This window comes from Marmota monax, unplaced genomic scaffold (assembly GCF_021218885.2).
Source record: "Marmota monax isolate L192 unplaced genomic scaffold, Marmota_monax_Labrador192_F-V1.1 WCK01_AAM20220418_F8-fsc00160, whole genome shotgun sequence".
Lineage (NCBI taxonomy): Eukaryota > Metazoa > Chordata > Mammalia > Rodentia > Sciuridae > Marmota > Marmota monax.
The window spans coordinates 1,295,861-1,318,811 of record NW_026694183.1 but is presented as its reverse complement, the minus strand read 5'-3'; the positions used below and the strand labels follow the sequence as shown (position 1 = coordinate 1,318,811).

At 56.1% G+C, this 22,951-nt stretch overlaps 2 protein-coding genes across 3 annotated transcripts; both read right to left on the bottom strand.

Moving 5' to 3' along the window:
• Nucleotides 1–390: 390 nt before the first annotated feature.
• Nucleotides 391–8,717, bottom strand: Vsig10l (V-set and immunoglobulin domain containing 10 like). Of its 2 annotated transcripts, none has more exons than XM_046466127.2 (10): nt 7,951–8,717; nt 7,031–7,864; nt 6,299–6,592; nt 5,883–6,167; nt 4,972–5,226; nt 4,004–4,282; nt 3,116–3,412; nt 2,187–2,300; nt 1,815–1,969; nt 391–1,323 (listed from the first exon to the last, which is right to left on the bottom strand). In XM_046466127.2, exons 1-10 carry the CDS (start codon nt 7,988–7,990, stop codon nt 1,252–1,254), a joined length of 2,625 nt encoding a protein of 874 aa, XP_046322083.1. In that variant the 5' UTR covers nt 7,991–8,717; the 3' UTR covers nt 391–1,251. The 2 variants fall into 2 exon arrangements, with proteins under 2 accessions (XP_046322083.1, XP_058441994.1); XM_058586011.1 differs by having other exon boundaries at nt 1,815–1,964.
• Nucleotides 8,718–10,808: 2,091 nt separating this feature from the next.
• Nucleotides 10,809–22,901, bottom strand: Etfb (electron transfer flavoprotein subunit beta). Its single transcript, XM_046466126.2, has 6 exons — nt 22,780–22,901; nt 15,933–16,091; nt 15,656–15,814; nt 13,745–13,807; nt 11,815–11,973; nt 10,809–11,020 (listed from the first exon to the last, which is right to left on the bottom strand). The coding sequence occupies exons 1-6, from the start codon at nt 22,834–22,836 to the stop codon at nt 10,850–10,852; spliced, it is 768 nt and encodes a 255-aa protein (XP_046322082.1). The 5' UTR covers nt 22,837–22,901; the 3' UTR covers nt 10,809–10,849.
• Between the last annotated feature and the right edge of the window lie 50 nt (nt 22,902–22,951).

The window sequence follows — 22,951 nt, the reverse complement described above, 5'->3', positions numbered from 1 at the left end:
TCATTCCCACCCCCCACTCTCTCTTTGGGGCCTTTAAATTGGCCCATTACAGCAGTGGCCCCTAATTGGCTTAAGCCACTCCCCAGAGCCCATCTCCCACCACAAGTGGCTCAGAGATGGGCACACGGCCCAGCCGGGCTACGGAGGGGGTAGATTCATGAGGAGTGGTGAGTCTGCTGGATAACAGGGCTCCAGGATGCACGGCGGGCATCTGCAGGGTCACTGGGTCGTAACCTGAAACCAACCGCCTCCATATTTCTTGCTGCCATTTATCTTGTTATCTGTAGCCAGGAGAATCCCCACTGGTGTACCCCAAATTCTCAGTGAGATAGCTGACATGCAGGAGAGAGCAGCAGCGAGCCCAGCCCTTCACTGGCACCAAAACATCTATCAGTCAACAAATAATTTATTGATCGCCTGCTGTGTGCCAGGCTTTGTGATAAGTGCTGAGATAATGTGTGGTTTCTGCCTCTGTGACGCTGTCATCGTAGAGCTGGAACCTAAGCTACGCATAATGATGTGTTTACATGTGAGGAGGGAAAAGTTCAGGGGCTCTGGGACCTAACCCATGACCAAAGAGAGGTGAGGGGAAAGATGGTCTGTGGTAACGGCTACCTGGGAGCTGATGATCGATATGGGGAAGACAAGTGGCCAGACAGAGTGAATCCAGGGACAAAGGCCTGGAGGGGGAGAAACGCTAGGGAGGGGCTGGGGTTGTGGCTCAGCGGTAGAGTGCTCGCCTAGCACCTGCAAGGCCCTGGGTTCGATCCTCAGCACCACATAAAAATAAATAAAGGTATTTAAAAGAAAAAGAAACGCTAGGGAGCAGGGTTAGTCCTGGGAAGAGGGTGATGAAGGCCAACAGGCCAAACCACAAGACCTTGGAGGTCCTTGAGGAGTTTAGATAAAATCTAAAGAGTCTAAAGAGAAGAATGAAGCCTGGGAGCTGGAGGGGGTGTGGCCCAGAGGAGGCAGACAGGAGACCACTTCAGGGAACCTGGACAGGCTCCCCTCCAGCTCAGAGGAACACGCTGGCCCTGCCTGTCCGCCCCAGAGCCGGGGGTTGTGAGAACTGCACTTTTCCAGATGTGCAGGACCTCCTGGGCTGGGTCTACAAACACAGGGTAAGTCTTCTCTGTGACGAGACAGGGAGTCCCACTTTCAGGGCCCAGCCCTCAGTCATAGCTGGCCCTACTTGCTGCTGGATCCTTGCCCCAAAATACCCCGTGAAGAGTGGGGCACTGGCTCTGATCACACCTGCGTGGCTGTCCGAACAGTTCTTGGTCCCCCACCTGGAAAGATGACTGGACTGGGGCTGGTGGCCTGGAAGAGAAGCAAAGTAGGGGTGATCTCAGGAGGCACCCTGGATGTGACATGACTCACCCACATCATTTCCCCAGCCTAGCCCAAACTTTTCAAAAACTAGCTGTCCCTCCCCCTGCCCCCCATATTTGACCACCATTGGAGGGGCTAAGACATGCAGCAGCAACCCAACTTTAATGGGAAACACGGAAATTCCACTGCCTCAGGGAGAAAAATGGAAGGTTTGACCAATTTTTATGAAAATCAAAGGAGGCCTCACCTCATTCTCCTTTGGAGAAGATACTAGGATGCACACTTCTGTTAGGATACCTAAAAGCTGTGCAGGAAATCCTGTCCAGATTTTTTTTTTTTTCTTATTAAGAAATAAGGTTTTACCAACTTTGTAAGCCGACAAACAAAGTTGGAGACTGGAATTAAGACACGCTCATCTCCCTGAGTATGAAACAAGCTCCGTCCCCATTCTGGGAGGAAATGGGGACAGGTGCACTCACTTGGTAGGCCTTGGCTTTGTTAGAGTCCTTCAGAGGGACTTGGAGGGGCAGTGGCTGTGGGGTCTGTACTGGGCTCACAGTCTGCATCTTCTCCTCTGGAGAGATGACCACAGGAGCCAAGGCTGCAGGATGCTTCTTTTTCTTTGGCGCCTTCGCTGAGAGAGGAGGCAGAGGAATAGGAACATGTGATTGGCTGCCCCAACATGCAGACCCAGCCAATAGCAAGAGAAGCTGGGGTGAGAGGCGGGACCTTACTTTGATTGATCTGGAGGTAGGAAGGTGGGACATGCTAGGACTGCGCTGATTGGTTCACTTAGGTCTCCCTTTTTCTAGCCCCTCCCAGTCGGCCTCCTCTGCAGGTTCCCCACTCACCCCGGTAGCACCGCAGGCAGTAGATGCAGAGGAGAAGGAGCGCGACGAGCAGTGCCAGACCTAATAGGGAGCCCAGGACAATGCCAGCAATGGCACCGGGGCCCAAGGTGGGGCCTGGAAGAGACAAACAGAAGGGAGAGAAGTTTCCAAACCCCTAACTCATCCTTCCTGTGAGCATCCCGTGCACTGTCCCTCTCAGAACACAGAACTTGGGGCTGAGCGCTCTCAATTCATTTAACGTTTTCTGAATTACGGACTACCCAGGGCCTGGCAATTCGGCCTCGTGGTGAGGATCCACTGGTGGGCAAGACAGCCCAGATGCCTACTCCATGGGGATTCATCCTAGGAGGGCAGCAGAATAAGGAGCAACAACTAGCATAACGACAGACTGGACTAAGAAGGGAAAAAACCCCTGTGATAGACACAATGGGAGGGGAGATGATGTTTAGCAAGGGTGATGGATTAAGGTCTCTAAGAAAGTAACAGCTGAGCAGAGATCTGAACAATAAGAAGTTAGTCAGGCTAAACCTGGGAAAGGGTGTTTCAAGAGGAGAGAACAGAAAATGAGAAGGCTCAGAGGTTGGGAAGAGCCTTCTGGGTTCAGTACAGGGTAATGTGGGTGGAAGGAGAGAAGGCGAGAGAGAGGGAGAGGGAGAGGGAGAGAAGGAGAGGGAGAGAGAGGGAAAGAGGGAGAGAGCGAGCCAGAAAGAGGGAACATGGCTCTGAAGACACCCCTATCTTGGACTTCTGGCCCTGGGAACCATGAGAGAATCAACGTCTGCCATTATAAGTCGGCCAGGTCATGGTACATTGTTATGGTGCCCTAGCAGGTTACCAGAGGGGGAAGACAAGCCACTGCAACAGATTGAGAATGGCTGGCCAGAGTTCTAAGAGGAAGTCCAGGAGAAGATGTCCACGGCCCAACTCACCTGCCTGGTAGACCCGGCTTTGGGATGGAGGCCCTGGCTGGGACCCCAGTCTGGGCAGGATGCGCAAGGTCCAGGCCCTGGGAGTCCGAGGAGGGAGGGGCAGCACAGCTGAGCGCTCCTGAGGCCCCAGGATAAGCAGGGAGATCCAGTCCTCATAGGCTGTGGCTCTGCCCAGTTCAGGTCCCTCTGTCCGTGCCTGGATCACAAAGCTGCTGATCAGGGCCCCACGCTCCACATCCCAAGTCAGCACTGCCGCATCCCGGGCTCTCTGCAGCCTCCATGAGGCGATGGAGGGGCCTGGGGATGAGGGGAGGGGGTGGCTGGATTCTTGGGAGCTAGAGAGGAGAGGGAAAGGGAACTGGACTCCTAAATCCCCTACATGGAGAGCTACATTCCTGTATCTGGAAAGAGGAAGGAGCTAGGGGCCCAGGCTTCTGCTTCTGAGGGAGGAGGCTGGGGCTGGACCCTGGGTCTGAGAGAGGAGGCTGGGCCTGGACCCTGGGTCTGAGGGAGGAGGCTGGGCCTGGACCCTGGGTCTGAGGGAGGAGGCTGGGCCTGGACCCCTGGGTCTGAGGGAGGAGGCTGGGCCTGGACCCTGGGTCTGAGGGAGGAGGCTGGGCCTGGACCCTGGGTCTGAGGGAGGAGGCTGGGCCTGGACCCTGGATCTGGGGGAGGAGGCTAGGCCTGGACCCCTGGGTCTGGGGGAGGAGGCTAGGCCTGGACCTCTGAGTATGAGGGAGGAGGCTGGGGCTGGACCTCTGAGTATGAGGGAGGAGGCTGGGGCTGGACCTCAGGGATGAGAGAGGGGGCCTGGACATACTCCCGGGTCTGGGAGAGGAGGAGGTGGGAGACTTAAATTGACAGGTTCTTGGAATGGGCGGGGCTCACCAATAAGGGTAATCTGATCGACCCCAGCACCCAGCGCCCCACTGCAGAACACGGAGTAATTTCCCAGGTCCACATTCAGGCTGAAGTTGCTGATGAGAAGCGTCTGCCCATCTTGGCTGATTCGCAGGCGACCCCCGCCTCCTGGAGCCAGGGGCCTTCCTTCCCGGGCCCAGGATGCTCGAGAGGGTGGGAGACAGCCAGAAGCCTCCAGAGCCACCTCTGCCTGCCCTGACCTTGTCTCTTGCACCAGCTGATGTAGCAGCACCTCCCTGGGGGCCTCTGTAGGTGACAGAAGCCCAGTTAAAAGTCAAGACCTGCCTAGTGTGGTGAGGCCCGCCTGTAATCCCAGCAACTCAGGAGGCTGAGGCAAGAGGATCACAAGTTCCAGACCAGCCTGGGCAACTTAGAGAGACCCTGTCTCAAAACAAAAAATAAAAAGGGCTGGGGATGTAGCTCAGTGGTATAACCATTCAGGGTTCAATCCCTAGAACTGGGAGGGAAAAAAAGGCAAGACCGTATTCTCCACTGGAATAATAAGTCCCGTGTCCTTCCATAAATCAAATAGTGGTGAACCCAGCACTGTGGGGGAACTGCCCATTCACTCTCTCATTCATTCATTATCTGATATCCCCAGCAAACACTTAACTGAACATATGTTATACATGGACAAGGGCTGGGAAGCCCATTATGCTCAGCTAGTCATTACTTTGAAAAAATAAAAATAAAAAGATTAATGTATCTTTCTAAATATAGGGACTGCCCTGTTCCTGAGACCAGGGGGAAAACCCTGTCCCTGCCCCCTCCCCACCTTGGAGTACAGAAAAAAAACCTTGTTGCCTCTTTAGGTTCAAAGAAAGTGAAGTTCTGCCCTTTCCTGGAGTAGAGGGAGATTCTCCCCACCCCACAAGTCCCAAAGGACCAAAGGAAAGTTCCCTTCTCTCGAAACAGCAAAGCCCTGCCTCTCTCACCCGGGGTGACAGTGCAGGTGCGCGTGGCCACCAGGTGGCGAGCAAGGCAGACGACGGGGACTCCACTGAGCTGCGGGTGGGCGGGAACCACCGCCAGGAGCTCGGAGGGCTCCGGACCCGCGCGCACGCCGCGGGGGAGACCTTGGAACTGCAGGGAGGCTGCAGGTACCCCGCCTGGCCACGAGCAGCGGAAGTGGAGGCTGCGGTCCCCAGGACCCCCTTCTACCGAGCACTTTGGGGGCCCGAGGGGCAGATCTGCAGAGGAGTAGAGATAAAGGACGGAGTCGGTCTCCCCACCTTCTCCAGGGCTGCCTCTCCAAGCTCGGACCCCACCACTTCTTCACCTAGCCCCGCCTCAGAGGTGCAAATCCTGTCCCTTTCTCTGGCTGACTCAGCTCCCTGTTCCCAGTAATCCCCGCTAAGCGCGCAACTCCTGAACGCCCCCCTTTCCTAAAACTGCAACTTCACACACTGATTCTTTCCCCACGTAACCCAGCCCTTTCCTTTCTAGCTCCACTCTCTCCCAGGTCACCCCGCCCCCTCCTGGGTTACTCCACGAGACGCCTCCCCTTTTCCTAGGTAGCTCCGCCCTCCCGGGTGGACCTAGCCTCCTTGTCTTGTGACTCCACCCCCTTGGCCAGGTAACTCTCCCTTGGCTGATACCACTTGCTGGCCCAAGCAACTGGGTCCCTTCCCTTCCCTTTCTAATCCCACTCTGCGCCGTCCGCCGTCTCCTCCTTCTGGTTCCGCCCTTTCTCCTAGGCGTTCCCGCCCCTTCTACCAGCAATCGCCGCCCCCCGCCCCGCCGCGGGCCCCACCCAACACCACCACAGCTGTCCCAGCTCCTCCTGGCTGGCCCCGCCCCTCCCCAGCTGGCCCCGCCCCAGCTGTGGCGCCCCAGCCGCTTTCACCTGCCACCGTAAGGTTGAGCAGCGAGCGGCGCCGGCTGCCAGTGCGCGGGTTCGCTGCGAGGCAGGCGTAGGCGCCCGCGTGGCCTGGCCCGACGGCTGGCAGCAGGAGGCGCGGCCCCGCGGGCACTGCGGCCTCGGCCGGGTCCGCCAGGCTCCACGTAATGTCAGCCGGCGGCCGCGAGGCGGCGGTGCAGCGCAAGGTCACGTTGCTGCCCGCAGTGACATACAGGTCCGGGGCGGCGTCTCGACTGGAAGTCGCTGTGATGACCGGCGGATCCGGACCGTCTGGGGGAAGAGGGAGTCGGGATTGGGCTCAACCGGGGCGTCTCCAGAAATCCCGAGACCAGGCCACTAGTCCTGTTCTCTCCTGGGATTCCAGAGTGACTCCTAGCCGGCTCAAGGCAGCCCCCACTCACAGAAGACGCTGACGTTGGCCGCAGCCTCGGTGTGGCCAAAGGGGCTGCGGACGCGGCAGGTGTACCGCCCATGGTCGCTGCGCACAGGGCGAGCGATGAGCAGCTGGTCGCCCTCTGCGCGGATCCGGGACGACTCTGCTCCCTCAGAATCCGCTGCATTCAGAGCACGGCCGTCTCTGGTCCAGCTCAGCTGCCCACAGCCTGGTTTCCAGCCCACACAGCGCAGCCGGAGCTCCGCCGCCCCCTCCTCCGTCTCTGGGGTCTCTGGCTGCACAGACAGCTGGGGTATGGGCTCTGGAGAGGGGCAATGCCCTTAGGATCCGTTCAAGGAGCCAGGCCCCAGTACTCACTCTCTTATTCCCAGGACTTCGCCCCCAGCCACCGCCTCCTTTTAGCCGCAGGAGTCTGGTTATCCGTCCCTTCCCTTTCCTCTCCTTGACCCATGATGTCTCCTCCCTCCAACCCAGGAGTCCAGTCCCAGCGGCTCCTCACTCAGACCCAGGGGTTCGGTCCCCAGTCCTTGCTCCGTCAGACCCAGAGTACAGGCCCCAGCCCTCCTCCCTCAGACACAGGAGTTCAGGTGCTCCCTGCCCCAGTCTTGATCTAGGTCCAAGCTTCCTCAGCACCCCTGTCTCGGTCCCTTGTCCCTTTGGGGAGGAAGCATCCTTACAACAGAAATGGCTTGCCCAAATGTCTCAGCAGCCTGCACTTGTGACTCCAGGGCCCACTTACCATACACATTGACTGTGAACTCCTGAATCTGCCGAGAGACCCCACCCCGGATGACTTCAGCTGTGTAGACCCCGGCATCATCCAGCTGGGCAGAGGCAAGTTCCAGCCCCCCTCGGGCCTGGTCGAATCTCAGGCGGTCTCTGTGTGCAGGGTCCAGGCTGATCAGAGGAGCCCCTGGCCCCAAGCCCCCAGCTGCTAGCACCTTGGAGCTTCTTCGCCAAACTACCAGAGGGGCAGGAGGAACAGGGCTGGGGGCTGGAGCCAGGGAGAGTCGGATGGTAGTCCCCACCAGCACAGCAAGAGGCCCCCCAACCTGCTGGGGGAAGCTTGAAGCTGAGTGGGTCTCCAGAGGAACTTTGGATTGGGGTCTCTGGGCAGAGAATTCAAGGTCCCGATTCTCAGGGGGGAGTTTTGAATCTGGGGCCTCAACAGTCACTTTGGAGTCAGGAAATTGAGCAGAAATGTTTGAAGTTGTGGTCTTAACAGAGAAGGAAGGCACAGGACTTTTGGCAGGAAACACTTCTGAACCAGGAATCTTAGAGAAGGTGGGATGGGGGCTCAAATGTTGACCCTCGGCAGAAATATTTGACCAGAGGGACTCAGACACATCATTTGAATTTCGGGCCTTGGGAAGCCAGTTGGAATCAGGAACTTCAGCAGAGGCTTGTGAATCCAGAGAGAGTTTTGGAAAGTTCTGGCTGGGGGGTTTGATGGAGGGAACTTTCGAGCCCAGGCCGAGGGAGGAGCTGGCTGAGTCCAAGAAGGAGGCGGAGGTAAAGTTGGTTTGCTGAAGTCCAGAAGTGGCTCCCAGGGCAAGCATCCTTAACGGAGGGGCTGCAGAGGAGAGGTAGGAGGGGTGGGCTTTGGGGGAGGCTGCTAGGAAGGGGGCTGGTGGGGAAGGGGTCAAGAAAGGAACTTACCCAGGAGTAGGAAGAGCAGCAGAGCCTGCAGGATGTCCATGGTGCTGGCCGCACCCCTGAGAGGACACTGGAGAGAGATCCAGGGCCTGCATCTGTCCCTCCTGGGTTGGACAAGTCCAACAGGACTGGTAGCTTAGCTTCCTGGGCGGGGAAGGGAGCCAGACCCAGCAGGAGGTGCCAGGGTCCCCCTGGCTGAACTGGTGGCTAAGCCGCCCACCCCACCCTACTTGTTGTCCTCATAGGCTGGCCCTGCCTGTGGGGAAACCCAGCCCTATCCCTGCCTGTTCTACCCACAAGGGGAGAGGGGGAGAACAGAGTCCCAGCTGAAAAGGAGGTAGCAGACATGTCGGGCAAATCCGGGAAGGCTTCCCAGAGGAAGGCAACGCGGCCTCACATCCGATGGCCTCCCCTCAGCTCAGACTTCCTCCTCCCCAGCCTTCTGGCCTCTGCTCCCTCTGTCCTGCCTGTAGCCTCTGATATCCACATCTGACCCTGCTCCCCGCTGCTCCAGATCATCCCAGGGTTCCCTGTTGCTCTCAAGTCCCTAGTCCTACCTACCTCTCCTGAGACCCATGGAGCCGGATTTCTGTGTCTTCCAGGCCCTCACGAGCCCTGCATCCCCATGTACTCAGCATCCTCCCCTGGTTTTCCACTTCCGGGATGGTTCCATCTGAATCTCAGGGCCCAGGCCCCAGCACAGGAAGGCCTATCTTTTCCAACTGTCCCCTTCCCCACCCCCCAGGCTCCAGTCCCCTCCAGTCCACCTGAGGGTCTTGCCACACCCAGAACTGCTGCTGCTCTCCCCTGCTTACAACCCTGCCTGGCTCCCCAGTACCCTCTGGAGAAGCCCAAGCTCCTCAGCGGACCCAGCCACTCCCACCGATCCAGCACCCACTCTGAACCTGCCGCCATTCCTATGCCATCCTCACTCCCCAGTCTTTGCCTGTGCTACTTCCTCTACCTGGCATGCTATCACTCACTATCCCCACCCTTCAATCTGGCTAAACTGCAACTTGTCCTTCAGGTCTTACCTTATTAAGAACCATAATGATAATTACCATTTACATTGTGCCAGGAATCTATCACGCTGAATCCTTCTAAATGCCCTCTGAGCTGGGTGGGAGTCTTTATCCTCACTTTACAGAGAAGGAAACTATGGCTCAGAGAGGACAAGGGAACTGCAGGAGGTTTCACAGCCAGAAAAGGAAGTTGGGCTTGGGCCCAGGATGGTCAGAAGGCTCATTCCTGCTACCCCATACTGGGCTTAGTGCCTCAGTTCAGCTCCCAGTCCTCCCAGACCTGGCATAATCTTTACCATGCTGATAATAATCATGGCAATAATACACGTTGAGCATTTTCTGTGTGCCAGGTGTGGTTCTGGAAATGCTACATAAGTTACCTTTTTAAAACCCCTGAGGTAGGCTTTGTAGCTTAAGGATGGTGCAAATTTGACCCTCCTGCCACTAAGAGTGAGGTCTATGTTCCTTCCCCTTGGGTCTCAGCAGGCTCTGTCATTGCTAGATCAGAAGATTTGGAGAGTCTGGTGTGGTGGCCCACACCTGTAATCCCAGTGATTCAGGAGCCTGAGGCAAGAGGATTTTAGGTTCAAGGCCAGCTTTGGCAACTTAGTGAAACTGTCTCAAAAAATAAAAAGGGCTGGGGATGTAGCTCAATGGTGGAGCCCCTGGGTTTAATACCCAGTACCAAGGGAAAAGAAAGAAAAGAGGTCCAGAGAAAGTGAACTGGGGCCACTTCCTGCTTCTAGAGGCTGGCTAGCTCCACTTCCTGTTCCGCAGAATACTCCCTCTTGGAACCCAGCAGCCATGCTATAAGGCCTCTCAAGCAGCCCCAAGGAGAGGGGTCAGGGCCCCTGGTCACAGCCTTGGCTGAAGCCCCCAGGCAGCGGTCAGCTTGGGTCAGGAGTCCCAGCCAGCCTGCTGGCCCTGGAGTGAGACATCTTGGAATGATGCTCTGGCCCCGTTCACACCACCCTGGCTGATGCTACATGGAGACAAGAGCTGCTGAGCCTGACTGAGTTTCAGATCTGTAAGCAAGATGATCCGTCTGTTGTCTTAAGCCACCAAGTGTTGGGGTAGTTTGCTATGTGGCAAAAAAAAAAAAAAAAAAAAAGACAAGATATTATTAATTCCATCTAATGAAAGAAGAAACCCAGGCCCAAGGAGTGGTGCCTGCCTCAGGTCCTCCTGGAGCCAGACCCTGGTCAGAGCCGGGGTTTGAACCCTGGTCTCAGGATCCAGAACCCAAGTCCTCCATTGCTGTTACCTTGTATTTTGGCCTGCCAGACAAGGAAAGTGAGGCTCAGACAGGAAGCAACTCACCCAACGCTTCTCAGCAGGTAAAGGTGAGAGGGAGGATTTGAAAGCAATAAATCCAACTGTAGGTCCTGGGCTCTTCGTGTCACTGACCAGAACCAGAGCCTCCAATCTCAATCCTTCTTGTGTCCCAAGTCTCAATAGGGATCTGGTACCAGGAGGCCCAGCAAACACTCTGAGCTCAGAGTCCTTCTCACTGACCTCACTGATAGTCCTTCAACACTCAGCTTGAATGAGGCTCCCTGGGGAGCGTCTCTGACCCCACAGGCCAGGCCAAGTGCCCCAGCTAGGTTCCAAGCCCTGTGTGTCTCCACATCTAGCACCCATCACCCTGTATTACAGCTGCCTTTGCCAGCGTCTGTCCCCTTCAGTACCGAGGCATCTCAAGGGCAGGACTATATGTTACTCACCTGGCTTCCAGAATCGCTCTGCACAGGGCCAGGGACACAGGAGATTTAAGTAAATATTTGTTGAATGAATTAAAGAGCAGACCTCCAGAGAATGAGGTAACAACAGAGACAGGCATTAAGAGGGTCATAGTTTTATTGCTGAGTTTCAGGGAGGGATCAAATCCGCCCCACCTCCCTCAGCTTGGCCACCAAGTCCTCGGTGGTCTCCACCTTGACACCGGCTGTACGCTGAGGTGGGTCCTCCACGCTGACCACAGAGATCTTGGAAGTCAGGTCCACGCCCAAGTCCCCGGCCTTGATCACTTCGATCTTCTTCTTCTTGGCTTTCTGCACATGGGGAGTTTCAGCTCAGGGGCTGCCGCAGCCCCTGCCCAGCCTCCCACAGCCTCCTCCCCAGGGCGGCCACATCTGCAGAGCCATTCCTATTGGCTGAACCTCTGCCCTTCCTGCTGGCCGGCACACACACACCCTCTCCTGGGCTACACCTGGGTGACCGTTCCTGGGAGCCACCCTGGGGAGCCCTGCACCAGCTGCAAGGTACCCACAGACCCATCCTTTTGGCAATAATGGTTCAATCCTTTGGGCTGGGATGACCCACAGAACCCTTCCTGTTGGCTGGGATGATGCCTGGATGTTCTCTGTTGGCTGGGATGACACAGGGAACTCGTCCTGGAGATGATTAGTGAATTCTTCCTGTTGGCTGAGAGACTGCACGAGCCCTTCCTTGGTAGCCAAGATGGCCTATGTGATACCTTCCTGATGGCAAGGATTACCGAGGGAACCTTCCCTAATGAACCGAGATGACTGCATGGATCCTCTTTGTTTGGCCAAGATTGCCCAGTGAACATTTTCCACTGGCTGGAATGATGAGGAGGACCTTTTCTGTTGCCCACTGAATCTTTCTATTGGGGAGAATTAGCCAGAACAGCCCAGTAGTCACCTCATCACTAGCAGAGATGACCAGAAAACCCACTATCTGCCAGATGACCAGGTGATCCCTTCCTCTGGGTGGGATATCCCTGGGGCCCTTCCCTCCTCAATCCATCCATGACAGAGGCACTGGGCCTGCAGTGTGCTGGCCCATTCCTAGGCCCTCAGCGACCCGCGAGTTGAGTGCTCACCATGATGTTGGGCAACGTGGCGTAGCGGGGCTCGTTGAGCCGTAGGTCAGCAGTCACCACAGCTGGCAGCTTCAGGCGTAGGGTCTCCAGGCCCCCGTCAATCTCCCTCTCCACTTTCAACTTGTCCCCCTCCAGCGTCACTTGGGAGGCAAATGTGCCCTGGGGAGGGAGAGTGTGGACAGCAGGCAAGGTTAGTCCAAGCTGGGTAGAGAGCGGTCCTCAGCAGGGTACGTCATGCCATGCTGAGCAGAGTCAGGGAAGAGGGTGGCAAAAGACGGAGTCCTGCACAGCACAATTGGGGAGGGAGCCACAGAAAGGGACCTCAAAAGTCCAGGAGGGGTCCCACTTCCCCTGGCCCTGCTGGATAGGCCCCACAGTAATGACAGTGAGCGTGTGTGAGTGCTGGGCCCTGCTCCAGCCAGTTCACGTGTATTAAACCATCGCGTCTCAGAGAGTCCGGGAGGCACATGCCACAGCTCAACAACAGGTGCCCGTCACCCACAGAGTAACTCCTGAAGCTGGCAACCAGCTCCCCAGGGGCTCTGTGAGGTTTCTCCACCGGCCCAAAGCAGAACAAGGTGAGCTCACCTTGGTCCTTAAACGGCCCTCTGGGACCCCATCCTGTGGCCGAGGCCGCTTGGGCCTGAATCCACATCTCCTCCCCTGCTGGCCGACACCCCACACGCCTCTGCTTAGCTGACCTGCTCCCTCCTTTCACTCGTTCACTGGATTCATCTTTCAGGTGACAGTTTGGGCGTCACAGAAGCAGCCTCACCCAGTGCCCCTGTGAGCCAGGCTCTGGGGACACACCGTGAACACGACCAATCGCCCCAGCCTTGGGGGACATGTACGGCAGTGGGGAGGATGGCCAGCACCAGGGAGGAAGGCGACTTCAGGGGCTGCCCATGTGAGGATAAATGCTTCGGAGAAAATTAAACAGGAGAATGGTCAAGAACTGTGCTGTTCCCTCTCGTCACTGCTGGCCACCAGGGGCTACTAAACCTAAGAAATGTGGCTGGTGCAGCTGAAGAATGGAACTTCAGATTTTAATTTTAATTAATTAATTAAAATTTAAAAACAGATATTTGATACATTATCATGAGTGTGGAGATGTGTGCGTCCTTGTGTCAAAACCTGTCCACTGCACGCTTTAGATGTGTGCAGGTCACTGTGGGCGGAGCTGTATAAGCCCTGAGCCTCACAGAGTCACTGGGAAACTTCAGTCTGTTGGCACCACGTGGGCACGTGAACTGCTTTAGAAGTCCAAATTAAGTATTTCTGATGAAACTCAACATCTGGACTGAAATGTGGTGCAAACATAAGATACATCCTGCATTTCGAAGACTTGGTACAGAAAATAATAAAAAATGTAAAACATCTCAGTATTCTCATATTGGTCACGTGCTGAAATGACAGCATTTTATATATGATGGGATTACATTAAGCATTAGAAAAAGTAACGTGTCTGTTTCTTTTCTTTTGATGCTGGAGATTGAACCAGAGGTGCTTTACCACTGAGCCACATCCCACATCCTCAGTCCTTTTCGTTTTTATTGTGAGACAGGCTCTGGCTCAGTTGCCCGGGATGGGCGGGAACTTGGTCCTCCTGCCTCAGCTCCTGAGCTGTGGGGTTCTGGCCGCGCACCACTGTGCCTGGCTTGTGGCTTCTTTTCACATTTTCAATGTGGCTGTGGGAGACTTAGAGTTACTTGGCGTGATTCTAAATTGACTTGCACTGCCATAGATGGGGACCAGAGAGGCAGGGCTGAGGGGACCTGAGGATTTCGTGCAGGGTGGACAAGCGGGGATCCAGAGGCAGAGAGGAAGGAAGCCATGCAGCCATCTGAGCAGACGGGTCCCAGGAGGAGGGAAGGGCAAGGGAAACGCCCCGGGATGAGGCCCCCAGCTGTGCTCCCCAACCCAGCCCCACCTGCGGCCAGTCCAGAAGTCCAGCTGTTATCTGCCCTGTCTGGTTACAGTCATCATCGATGGCCTAGTGGGGGGAGAGAGACGACGACGATCAGTGGAGCTTCTCATGTCCATTCAGGCCTCTGCTAGAACAGGAGTCAGCAGACTTTTTCTATATTTCTAAACATTTTAGGTTCCGTGAGTCTTACAGTCTCTGTCAGGACCTCTCAGCTCTGCCCTTGCACTGCACAAGGAGTGACAGGTAACATATAAATGAACGTGTGCGGGTGTTCTAACAAAACCATATTCGCAAAATAAATAGGTTATGTCGTGGGCCATAGTGTGCTGACTCCTGTTCTAGAACAGTCCCCTCACATGGGCGCAGAGCAAACAGTCGCTTGTCCAGGAACACGGGTGTGCCCCAGCATTCCCAGAGCGAAATCTTTGCCCTCTGTACAAATACTCGCAGAAGCCTCTGTGAGCCAGGCCCTGAGCCAGCCACCATGGGAAGTTGGATGAACAAGATCTGGGCCAATGAGAACCATCTATTCCCGGACCCCTGTGACTGGTTCAGGCACGGGCTTGTGACTCAAGCTGGGATGTGGCCAGCCCAGGGAGCTCTGTGGAGCGCTTGGGAAAGAGGCTCTCTGCCTTCTGCTGGGTCACTTAGTCAGTGGGATGTGAGCTGGAGATGCAGACAGAGCAGAGGCAGAGGAGCAGGGCCGGGTGCTAACACATAACCCCGGATCAGGCTGCACCACGTGACTTACACGAGCTAAGGAACTGGCTATCTGGCTAAGGCCAGTGTGAGCTGTGATTTGGCTGCCCAGATTGAAAGCACCCTGACCAGTTCATCTGGCATCTCCCCAGCGGGAGGCCCCAGCCCCAGGAACTGAGTCAGAGCCACAGGAGACGCACAGGCTTCAACACAGCAGGTTGCCAACACGTGCCAGGGAGCGGATGTGAGACCTGGGCAGAGCCACACGGGCCTGTTTCCTGGCCTTTTTTCGGGTGGCCTCTGCCCCGGCCCACTCATTTGCTCCTGGGCCCCTCTCTTTGGGGTCAGCTGTCTGTTCTCTACTGATTTCCGCAGGGCCGGGAGGACCCAGGGACGGTCTGCATCTGCCTGGCTCCGCTTCTTCCCTGGAACCCCACCCCTCTGAGCCTCCTGTGCCCTGCCACCTCCGCTGCTGCTTCACCCCAGCCTCTGACCTTCCTTCTCAGCAGCCTCGCCTCATTCCCTCTCCCCTCACTCCCCAGCCTGACATCCACCTCCGCTCCCCCCCTGCGGAAGGCCACCAGGTTGGTCTCCAAGGGGATAAACGAGGATGATACCCCAAGGAAGGCAGTGTCCCTGGGGCCCTGAGGGAACACCTGCCTCAGCTGAGTGCCAGGCCTCCAGTGTCCCCTCCAACCGCAGCCCATCCTCTGGTCTTTCTGCACTGAGCTGGTCCCACTCCCTCCTGCTCACAGGCCCCTGTGGCTCCCCAGTGCCTACTAAAGGCCCAAGTCTCTGTTTCAAGCCCAGACCTGTCTCCTGAGACTGCCTCCTTGTGTCCCCCAGATGTCCCTGGCTGTCACACTCCCTGAGTAGTGGTCACAGGATCTTCCAGGGTTCCTCACCTGTGTTACCAGGCCAGACCAGGCACTGTCCCTCCCCCACTCCCCGGGCCTTGGCCCCACCTCCCCCTTGACCTCCTTCTAACTCCTGCACCAAATCCTCAGTGTCTGGAGCTTCAGCCTCACTTCAGAGGGCTCCAAGGGATCTTTATGACACCCAGAGTGACCTGCCCTCCCCTGCTCAACCTCTGTCAGGGAGATGGCCAAGGCCGAGCTGCTCAACCTGGAATGTCTGAACTCCCGGACCACCAGCAGTGTCACCTTACACCCCACCTGAGTGGATCAGGTGGAGTGGGAGGAGCTGGAGACCTACCTGCTTGCCCAGCAGCACCAGGTTCACCTTCTCCTTCTCGGCCAGCTTGGCCAGGACCCGAGCCACCTGCAGGGGACCCAGGCGCTCCGCCTCCACAGCTGGCACCTCCACATGGATGCCTCGGTCTGCTCCCATGGCCAGGGCAGTGCGGATGGTCTCCTGCCAGGGAAGGAGGGGCTCGTGTGGTTTCTGTCATGAGATGGACCGAGAAACCTGGACCCAAGACCCTCCTCCCTCAGACCCAGGGGTCCAGACCACCCCCAGCGACCTTGCACACCTGGCACTGTGTGGGGCCACAGCTGACAGCAATGACCTCCTTCACCAGCTTCTTCTCCTTGAGCCTTACGGCCTCTTCCACAGCAATCTCACAGAAGGGGTTCATGGAGTGCTTCACACCATCAGTGACCACGCCCGACTTGTCCGGCTTCACCCGAATCTGCCCAGCAGGAGGGGAAGGGCAAGATCAGTGGGAGTCAGGTAGGACCTTGGGACCAACCCTTTCATGGGTAGATGGGGACAACAGTGGCCCACACAGCTCCAGGGCCAGGGCAGGGTTAGAATTTCAGGTGGGAGCTGGGCACAGTGGCACACACCTATAATCCCGGCCACTTGGGAGGCTGAGGTAGGAGGATTGAGTTCAAAGCCAGCCTCAGCAAAAGCAAGGTGCTAAGCAACTCAGTGAGACCCTGTCTCTAAATAAAATACAAAATAGGGCTGGGGTGTGTCTCAGTGGTGGAGTGCCTGAGTTCAATTCTCAATACTCATCCCCACCCCCACACAAAAAAAAGAATTTACAGGGAGGACACTGCCTCTCATTCAGACCATCCTGAGCACCAGGGACATCCAACGTGATTATCACCACTGGGTCTCTGGCCCTCAGGTCTGGCAGAGGGTTTCTCAAGCTTTGTTTGCTTTTGCCACAGGGAAAGATGAATCTGCCACACCCTCAAGTGTATCAGAAGGCCCACCTGCACACCCTCACACGAGCACCTGAGTGTCACGTTCTGTGGCATTACCCACCTTGCTATGCACCCCACCCCATGACACACCCCGTTCTCACTAAATACCAGCCCTCTTCCTTTTATCCTTCACCCAATCTAGAAAACCCCAGCGCGGAAGGCCTCTCTGCCTGACAGGTGAGGCGGTGGGCCTCCAAGGCCCTCTCACCCCTCTCTCCACGTGGCCTGTCTGCACTGAACGGTGCCATGTGCTGGCCCACACGGCACTCTGGGTCACTGCTGTGTCCAGGGCTGCAGTGTGAACTGGGGCTCCTGGTTCTGGAGGCCAGAAGTCCAAGACCAGTTCATCAGCCTGAGATCAAGGCGGAGGCCGGGAGGGCAGGCAGGGCACTCTCTCTGGAGGCCCCAGGGGAGGATCTGCTCCCTGCTCTTCCAGGTCCCCACGGCTGCCTCACTTCATCTTCAAGGCCAGCACCTTCACCTGTCTGCAAGTGGCCTCTCCTCTGTGTGTCAAATATCCCTGGGGCCGCTCTAGCACAAGAACCCCTGAGGTGGTATTTAGGGCCCACCGGGCACTCCAGGAAATCAAGTTGTGTGATGCATAGCATCTGGACGGGCCCTCCTCAGTCCAGGGCTAGGGATGGACTCCTCAGGGCCATTTCCTAGCCATCCAGTCCTCTGGAGAGCAGTCAGAGACATTATTGGCCACCACAGTGCAGGAGCACCGTGCCCAAGCCCTGCTTTCAGCGACTGCACATGTCCTGATGTGTTCATTCTGGCCACAGCCCACAGAGGGAGGAGATGTCATCGTCCCATTGTGCAGACAAGGAACCTGAGGCTCCAAGTTGAAGCATCTGGCTGAGGTCAGCACTAGGTCTGTCATGTGTACTGGGCCCCTGTTGTATCTCCTGACGTTGCCACGTCCAGGGAGGGGAGGGAGGGTGATGGGACCAACTAGGGAAGGCCTCATTGGAGTAGAGGTACTCAGGCTGTGATCTGAAAGATGAACTGACCAGGTGGACTGCAAGGGACAAGGGTTCCAGGAGTGGCAGGAGCAGGTGCCAAGGCCCTGAGGTAGGAAGGTGCAGGAAGAGTTTGTGGAGTCAAAGGAGACTTAGTGTGGCCAGTGGGGAGCAGGATGCCATCAGGCTAGAGAGGACAGCAGGGGCTAGACCATTGTGACAGGCATAGTGATGGCCTTCCAAAGTTGTCCATGTCCTGAGGAACCTGAGAATGAGACCTTATATGCAAGAGGCCCTTTATGGGTGTGACCAAATTGAGTTTTGAGATGGGATATTGGCCTGGGTTACCTGGGTGGGCCCGGATGTAATCATAGGGGTCCTTATAAATGGAAGAGGGCGCTGAGAGAGTGAGTGTCCAAGTCATAGAGAGGCCAGAAGATGCCCCACTGCTGGCTCTGCAGGAGGAGGAGGAGGGGCCTCCCTCAGGGATGAGGTGGTCTCCAGAAGCTGGGAAGGCAGAGACACGGGCTGTGCTGGAGCCTCGAGAAGGAACGCAGCCCTGCGGACACCTTGATTTCAACCTGGGGCCTCCAGAACTGTAAGGGGATGGCTTTGTGGCACCTATCTCGCCATCGCAGCCACAGGAGACAACTGCGCAGGCCCAGGAGGAAGCAAGGCGCTGGGCCTTGGCCTAAGGACCTCAGGGCAGGGCAAAGAGGCTGTCAACTGGAGTCAACTGGAGTTTTCACAGGTCATTCTGGATTCTTGGTGGGGGAAGTTGAAAGTGACAAGAGAAAGTGGGAGACAGGCAGCTGTTAGTCACTGACTTTAGAGAAGACAGCGGCTCAGACCACTGTGAAGTGGAGACGAAGAGGTAGTTGGACTCGAGGATTTGAAAGGGAACTGAAAGGCCCTGGGGCTGTATGGAAAGATGGGAGAGTCGAGGCCTTGTGTTGCTTTAAGTAATGGTGCTTTAGAACCAGAGGCAAAAGATTCAGCGATACATTTCTAGGTTTGCTCTTAAGGGGGCAACAGACTGAACTTCTACAAAAACAGCCACGATCCTCGATCCTTGCAGGCAACACCCCCAGGGTTCATATGCATTAACTCCCATCCCTGTCCTGCCATCCTGAGAGGTTGGTCACTGCCATTACCAGACTCATTTTACAGTGGGGACAACTGAGGCAAAGAGGCAATGTGTCTTGCCCCAGGTCATGCAGAAAGAAAGTGGCAGGATCAGGGATCTGACCCCAAGACTGTCTTGGCATGGGGTGGCTCTGGAAGAGGCTGAGTTGGCCTTAGACAGCCAGCCTTCGGGTTCGTGCCACTACATCTGACAGGGTTTAGACGGTGTGATTTCAACAGCCCCTCCTGGACACAGGGCAAGGACTCATTTGCTTCTGTCCTCTAGCCTTCTCTGTCTAGCATGGTAGGAAAGGGTACAACCTGGGACCCAGAGCAAGCAGCACAGCAAGGCCGGGTGTAGGGACTGTGGCCAGTGAGCAAGGCCAGCCACAGACTGCTGCTCTAGGACTGGGGCTCTGAACCCTTCAATAAGGGAGCTCCTGGGTCGATGGAGAAGAGTCCTGAGGAGGGGGTATGTGCGCCCCGGCAGAGGAGGAGGCAGGGGGCATAAGTATGGGGAGTGGAGGAAAGTGGGGAGCCAAGGTGCATTCTCACCCAGAACTGGGAGAGGGTGGGGCTGGTGGGCCCAAGGTGGAAACAGCCTTCCTGGGCTTCAAGTTCCTGTCCTGAAGCCCAGCTGGGAATGTAGCTCAGGGGTAGTGCACCTGCCTAGCACTGTTCAAGGTCTTGGAGCAACGCAGGAGGCTGAGGCAGGAGGATGGCAAGTTCAAGGCCAGCCTGAGCAGCTTAGCAAGACCCTGTCTCAAAACAGAGAAAGGGCTGTAGATGTAGCTCAGTAGTAGAGCACCCCTGGATTCAATCCCCAGTACAACAATCAGTCGATAAATAGAAAATGAAGCCCAAATTACGAATACAAAATTGCCCCAGCCTTGCCTCTCCTGGGCCCCTAAAAGAGGCCTCCAATGGCTTCATGGAAAATGTATTCCTGGCCAAGGCTGGGCATCAATGGTTGCCAACTGCCTCTTAAGAGCCCCCCCCACCCACACACACACACGTGTGTGTGTGTGTGTGTGTGTGTGTGTGCGCGCGCGCGCGTGCGCACTGAACAGAATAAGTGGCTAAATGAACCTCCACTCCTGCGCTACCAATAGTGACAGTACCTACTCCATGACAGTCAACACAAACTTTGTGTCAGGTGCTGTCCTAAGAGCTTACTCCATCTTCACTACCACCAACCAAACAGGTACTACCATCATCCCCATTGTACAGAGGGGGACACGAGGTTCAGAGTGGCTAAGTAACTTCCTCAAGGCCATGCAGCAGGAAGTGGAACCAAGCAGCTGGTCTGGGAGTCAAGGCTCTGAAGCATTCAAGTAGCGTAGCTGCCAAGACAGACACACCAGACAGACTCCAACTTCCAGGAGGAGTGGACAAAATGCTGAAGTAATAAATGTAATGTGATAAGAGTATGGCAGCGGGTACAGCAAAGAGGGGGACAGAGACTCTGGGGCTGTAATCTTGAGGGGACCAGGGAAGGCCACAGAGAAAGTGATCTTTGAGTAAAGACTTGAAGGAGATGAGGTAACTGAGGGATGCGGGAAACAGATGGGTCAGACCTGGTCCTCCCCGTGGGGAGCTGCCAGTCTGGGGATGATGGCAAACAGAGGATCACAGTCCAGTGTGAGGAAGGCCAGTGACCATGCCCAGGGGCTTCAGGAGTGTCCAAAGGCACACCAAGGTAGCCTGGGGTAGGGTGGGAGGCTTCCTAGAGGTTGACAAACTTCTGTTATAATCGATGGATCAGAATGAAGCAGGACAGGTAGGGCATGGTGGCACATGCCTACAATTCCAGCGACTTGAAAGGCTAAAGCAGCAGGATTGCAAGTTCGAAATCAGCCTCAGCAACTCAGGGAGGCCCTAAGCAACTTAGCATCACATTGTAGCAAAATAAAAAATAAAAAGGGATGGGGATGTGGCTCAGTGGTTAAATGCTCTTGGGTTCAATCCCCAGTACAGGAAGGAAGGAAGGAAGGTAGAAAAAATGCAGGTGAGCAAGACAGGAGAGGGACACAAGGCCAGGTGGAAGGTGGTGGAGGAGCAAGAAGGGCACCCAGGGAGAAGGCAGACCACTGGCAAAGGCCCCAGCAAGAAGCAGCCTGGTGCATCAGGAGAGGAGGCACAGGGTCCCACAAGGGATAGAGATGGCTGAACCTGACCATGAAGGTCTCTAATGCCAGGCTGAACAGCCAAGATTTCATACTGAGGGTGCTGGGGAGCCACAGGAGGGCCATGAGTAGGGTCAGCTCTGGATGCAGGAAGGCCCCTAAGGCTAGAAGAAGATGGGCTGGAGGGAAAGGCTGAGTTGGGGGAAAAGGGGAGCCTGGTACTGCAGCCAGATGACAAGAGGAGGCCTGCACAGCAGGAGCCGAGAGGAGATGGAGAGGAGACAATGGGGCAGGGAGAGAAGGCTGAAGATGGGCTGCAGTAGGTGAGGCTTAGGGCTTGAGGCCTGGTCTGGCCCCGTGATGAGATGGCTAGTAGTGTCTGAATCATTTATTTGTTTCCAAAAGGGCCATAATCAGACCCATCCAGACAGGAAGTAAGAGAGAGCCCTGGGCCAGTGTGGGAGGGGAAGTGGCACTGACCCTTGGGAAACTGATACAATTCTGCATTCACACTTTGCTCTCTGTTCTCTTACCTAACACACCACAGGTACCCATGTGCCAGGCTCTGTGCTGGGTGCCACTGCGACCATAGCTGTGTCAAGCATGGTGAGGGAGACACAGCTGACCTAGATAGCCCAGGCCAGGGAGACCAGTGCTGGGGCAGGGGGATAAGTCCATAGGAGTCCAAATGGGGCCCACTGAGGAACAGGCAGAGGTAGGAAGAAATCAGGAGTCAGGTTCCAGGACCTCAAAACAGCATGTCTGAAAACAGGATGGAAGTGACACCCCTGTCCTATGCTGCCTGAGGCATCATCAGGCCAAGTGGCTGCTGAGTGGAGAGAGGCACAACAGAGTCTGGAGCAGGACCTGCCTGGATTTCCTAAGTCTGCTACTTACTAGCTGGGTTATCTGGCAAGTAAGAGAACCTCACAGGCCTCGGTTTCCTTGTCTGTCCCATGGGATTAATAACAGTGGATATAGAAAAGGTTAGGACTGAATGGGTTCATCTCTGTAAAGGACTCAGAATGCCTCCTGGCACAGGGTAAGAACCTACTTAACGCCAGCTGTTCTGATACGTACCCTCCTCCCCAAGTGCCCCAAGCAGGCAGGGGTACTAACAATGGCCCAGCTGCACCCACCCTAAGACCCTGTGTCAGGCAATGCTTGGGGACACAGGTGAGCTCCCAGTCTGATGGGGGGACAGACATGACAGCATTTTAGGTCATGCATTAAGAGAAACTGGCCTGAGAGTCCATGTCTGATTCATCTCTGCCCATACCAGTTTCCCTCTGGGGACAAGCCAGATCCTTAGGGATGCTGCCTACCCCAACCCCTTAAGTGAGTCACTCCCCCAGCTCAGTCAGGTTGGCCCTTTGAACTTTCCTCTCTAACAAACATGTCTCCCTCCTTTCCTAGCTAGAGCTCCCTCTCCCACCTGTGGCTATGAGGGTGAAAGACAGTTCGTGTGTCCAGTCGTGCCCTGATGGGGTCTTAGGACATTTGGAGTACTGTAATCAAGCAGGCAATGGGGTCTAGAGGGTGAAAGCTTGGCTCGTGTGCAAAACCCGAGTCTGAGTGTGGACTCAGAGGACCTGGGCAGGATTCTCGGCTCTGCACCTTCTAGCCGAATGACCTCCTTGTGGCTCAGCTTCCCCGTGTGGTTAAACAGCGACTGTGGCTCTTACAGTCAGTGAGAAATACAGAAAGTAACTCGCTTTGCACAGTTACTAGGAAACTGAGTCCAGAGCGAGGAAAAGGAAATGGTCCGTGCCTTGAAAGGGGTGGATATCAGAACCTAACAGCCCTTGATCTTTGCCCCCAGGTGTGACTTTGACGTTCGGGGGACAGCGGCAGCGATCAGAGGCTACGAGAAGATCCCCGTACAGTGCGTTCGTGATCCCGGAAGCGCAAGGCCGCGGGGCTCAGGGAGTGGGAGAAGGGGGCCCGGTCACCTTCACGGCGAAGTCGATGACCCTCTTGACAGCCACAAGTGCGCGCAGCTCCGCCATCTTCCCGCCGCAGCCACTTGCTGGGTCAGCCAGCACCCGGCCCCTGCGTCCGCCACCTCCCCCACCCGCCCCGTCTCTGCGCCTGCGCACCTCGCGTCCAGCCAGTCAACCACCA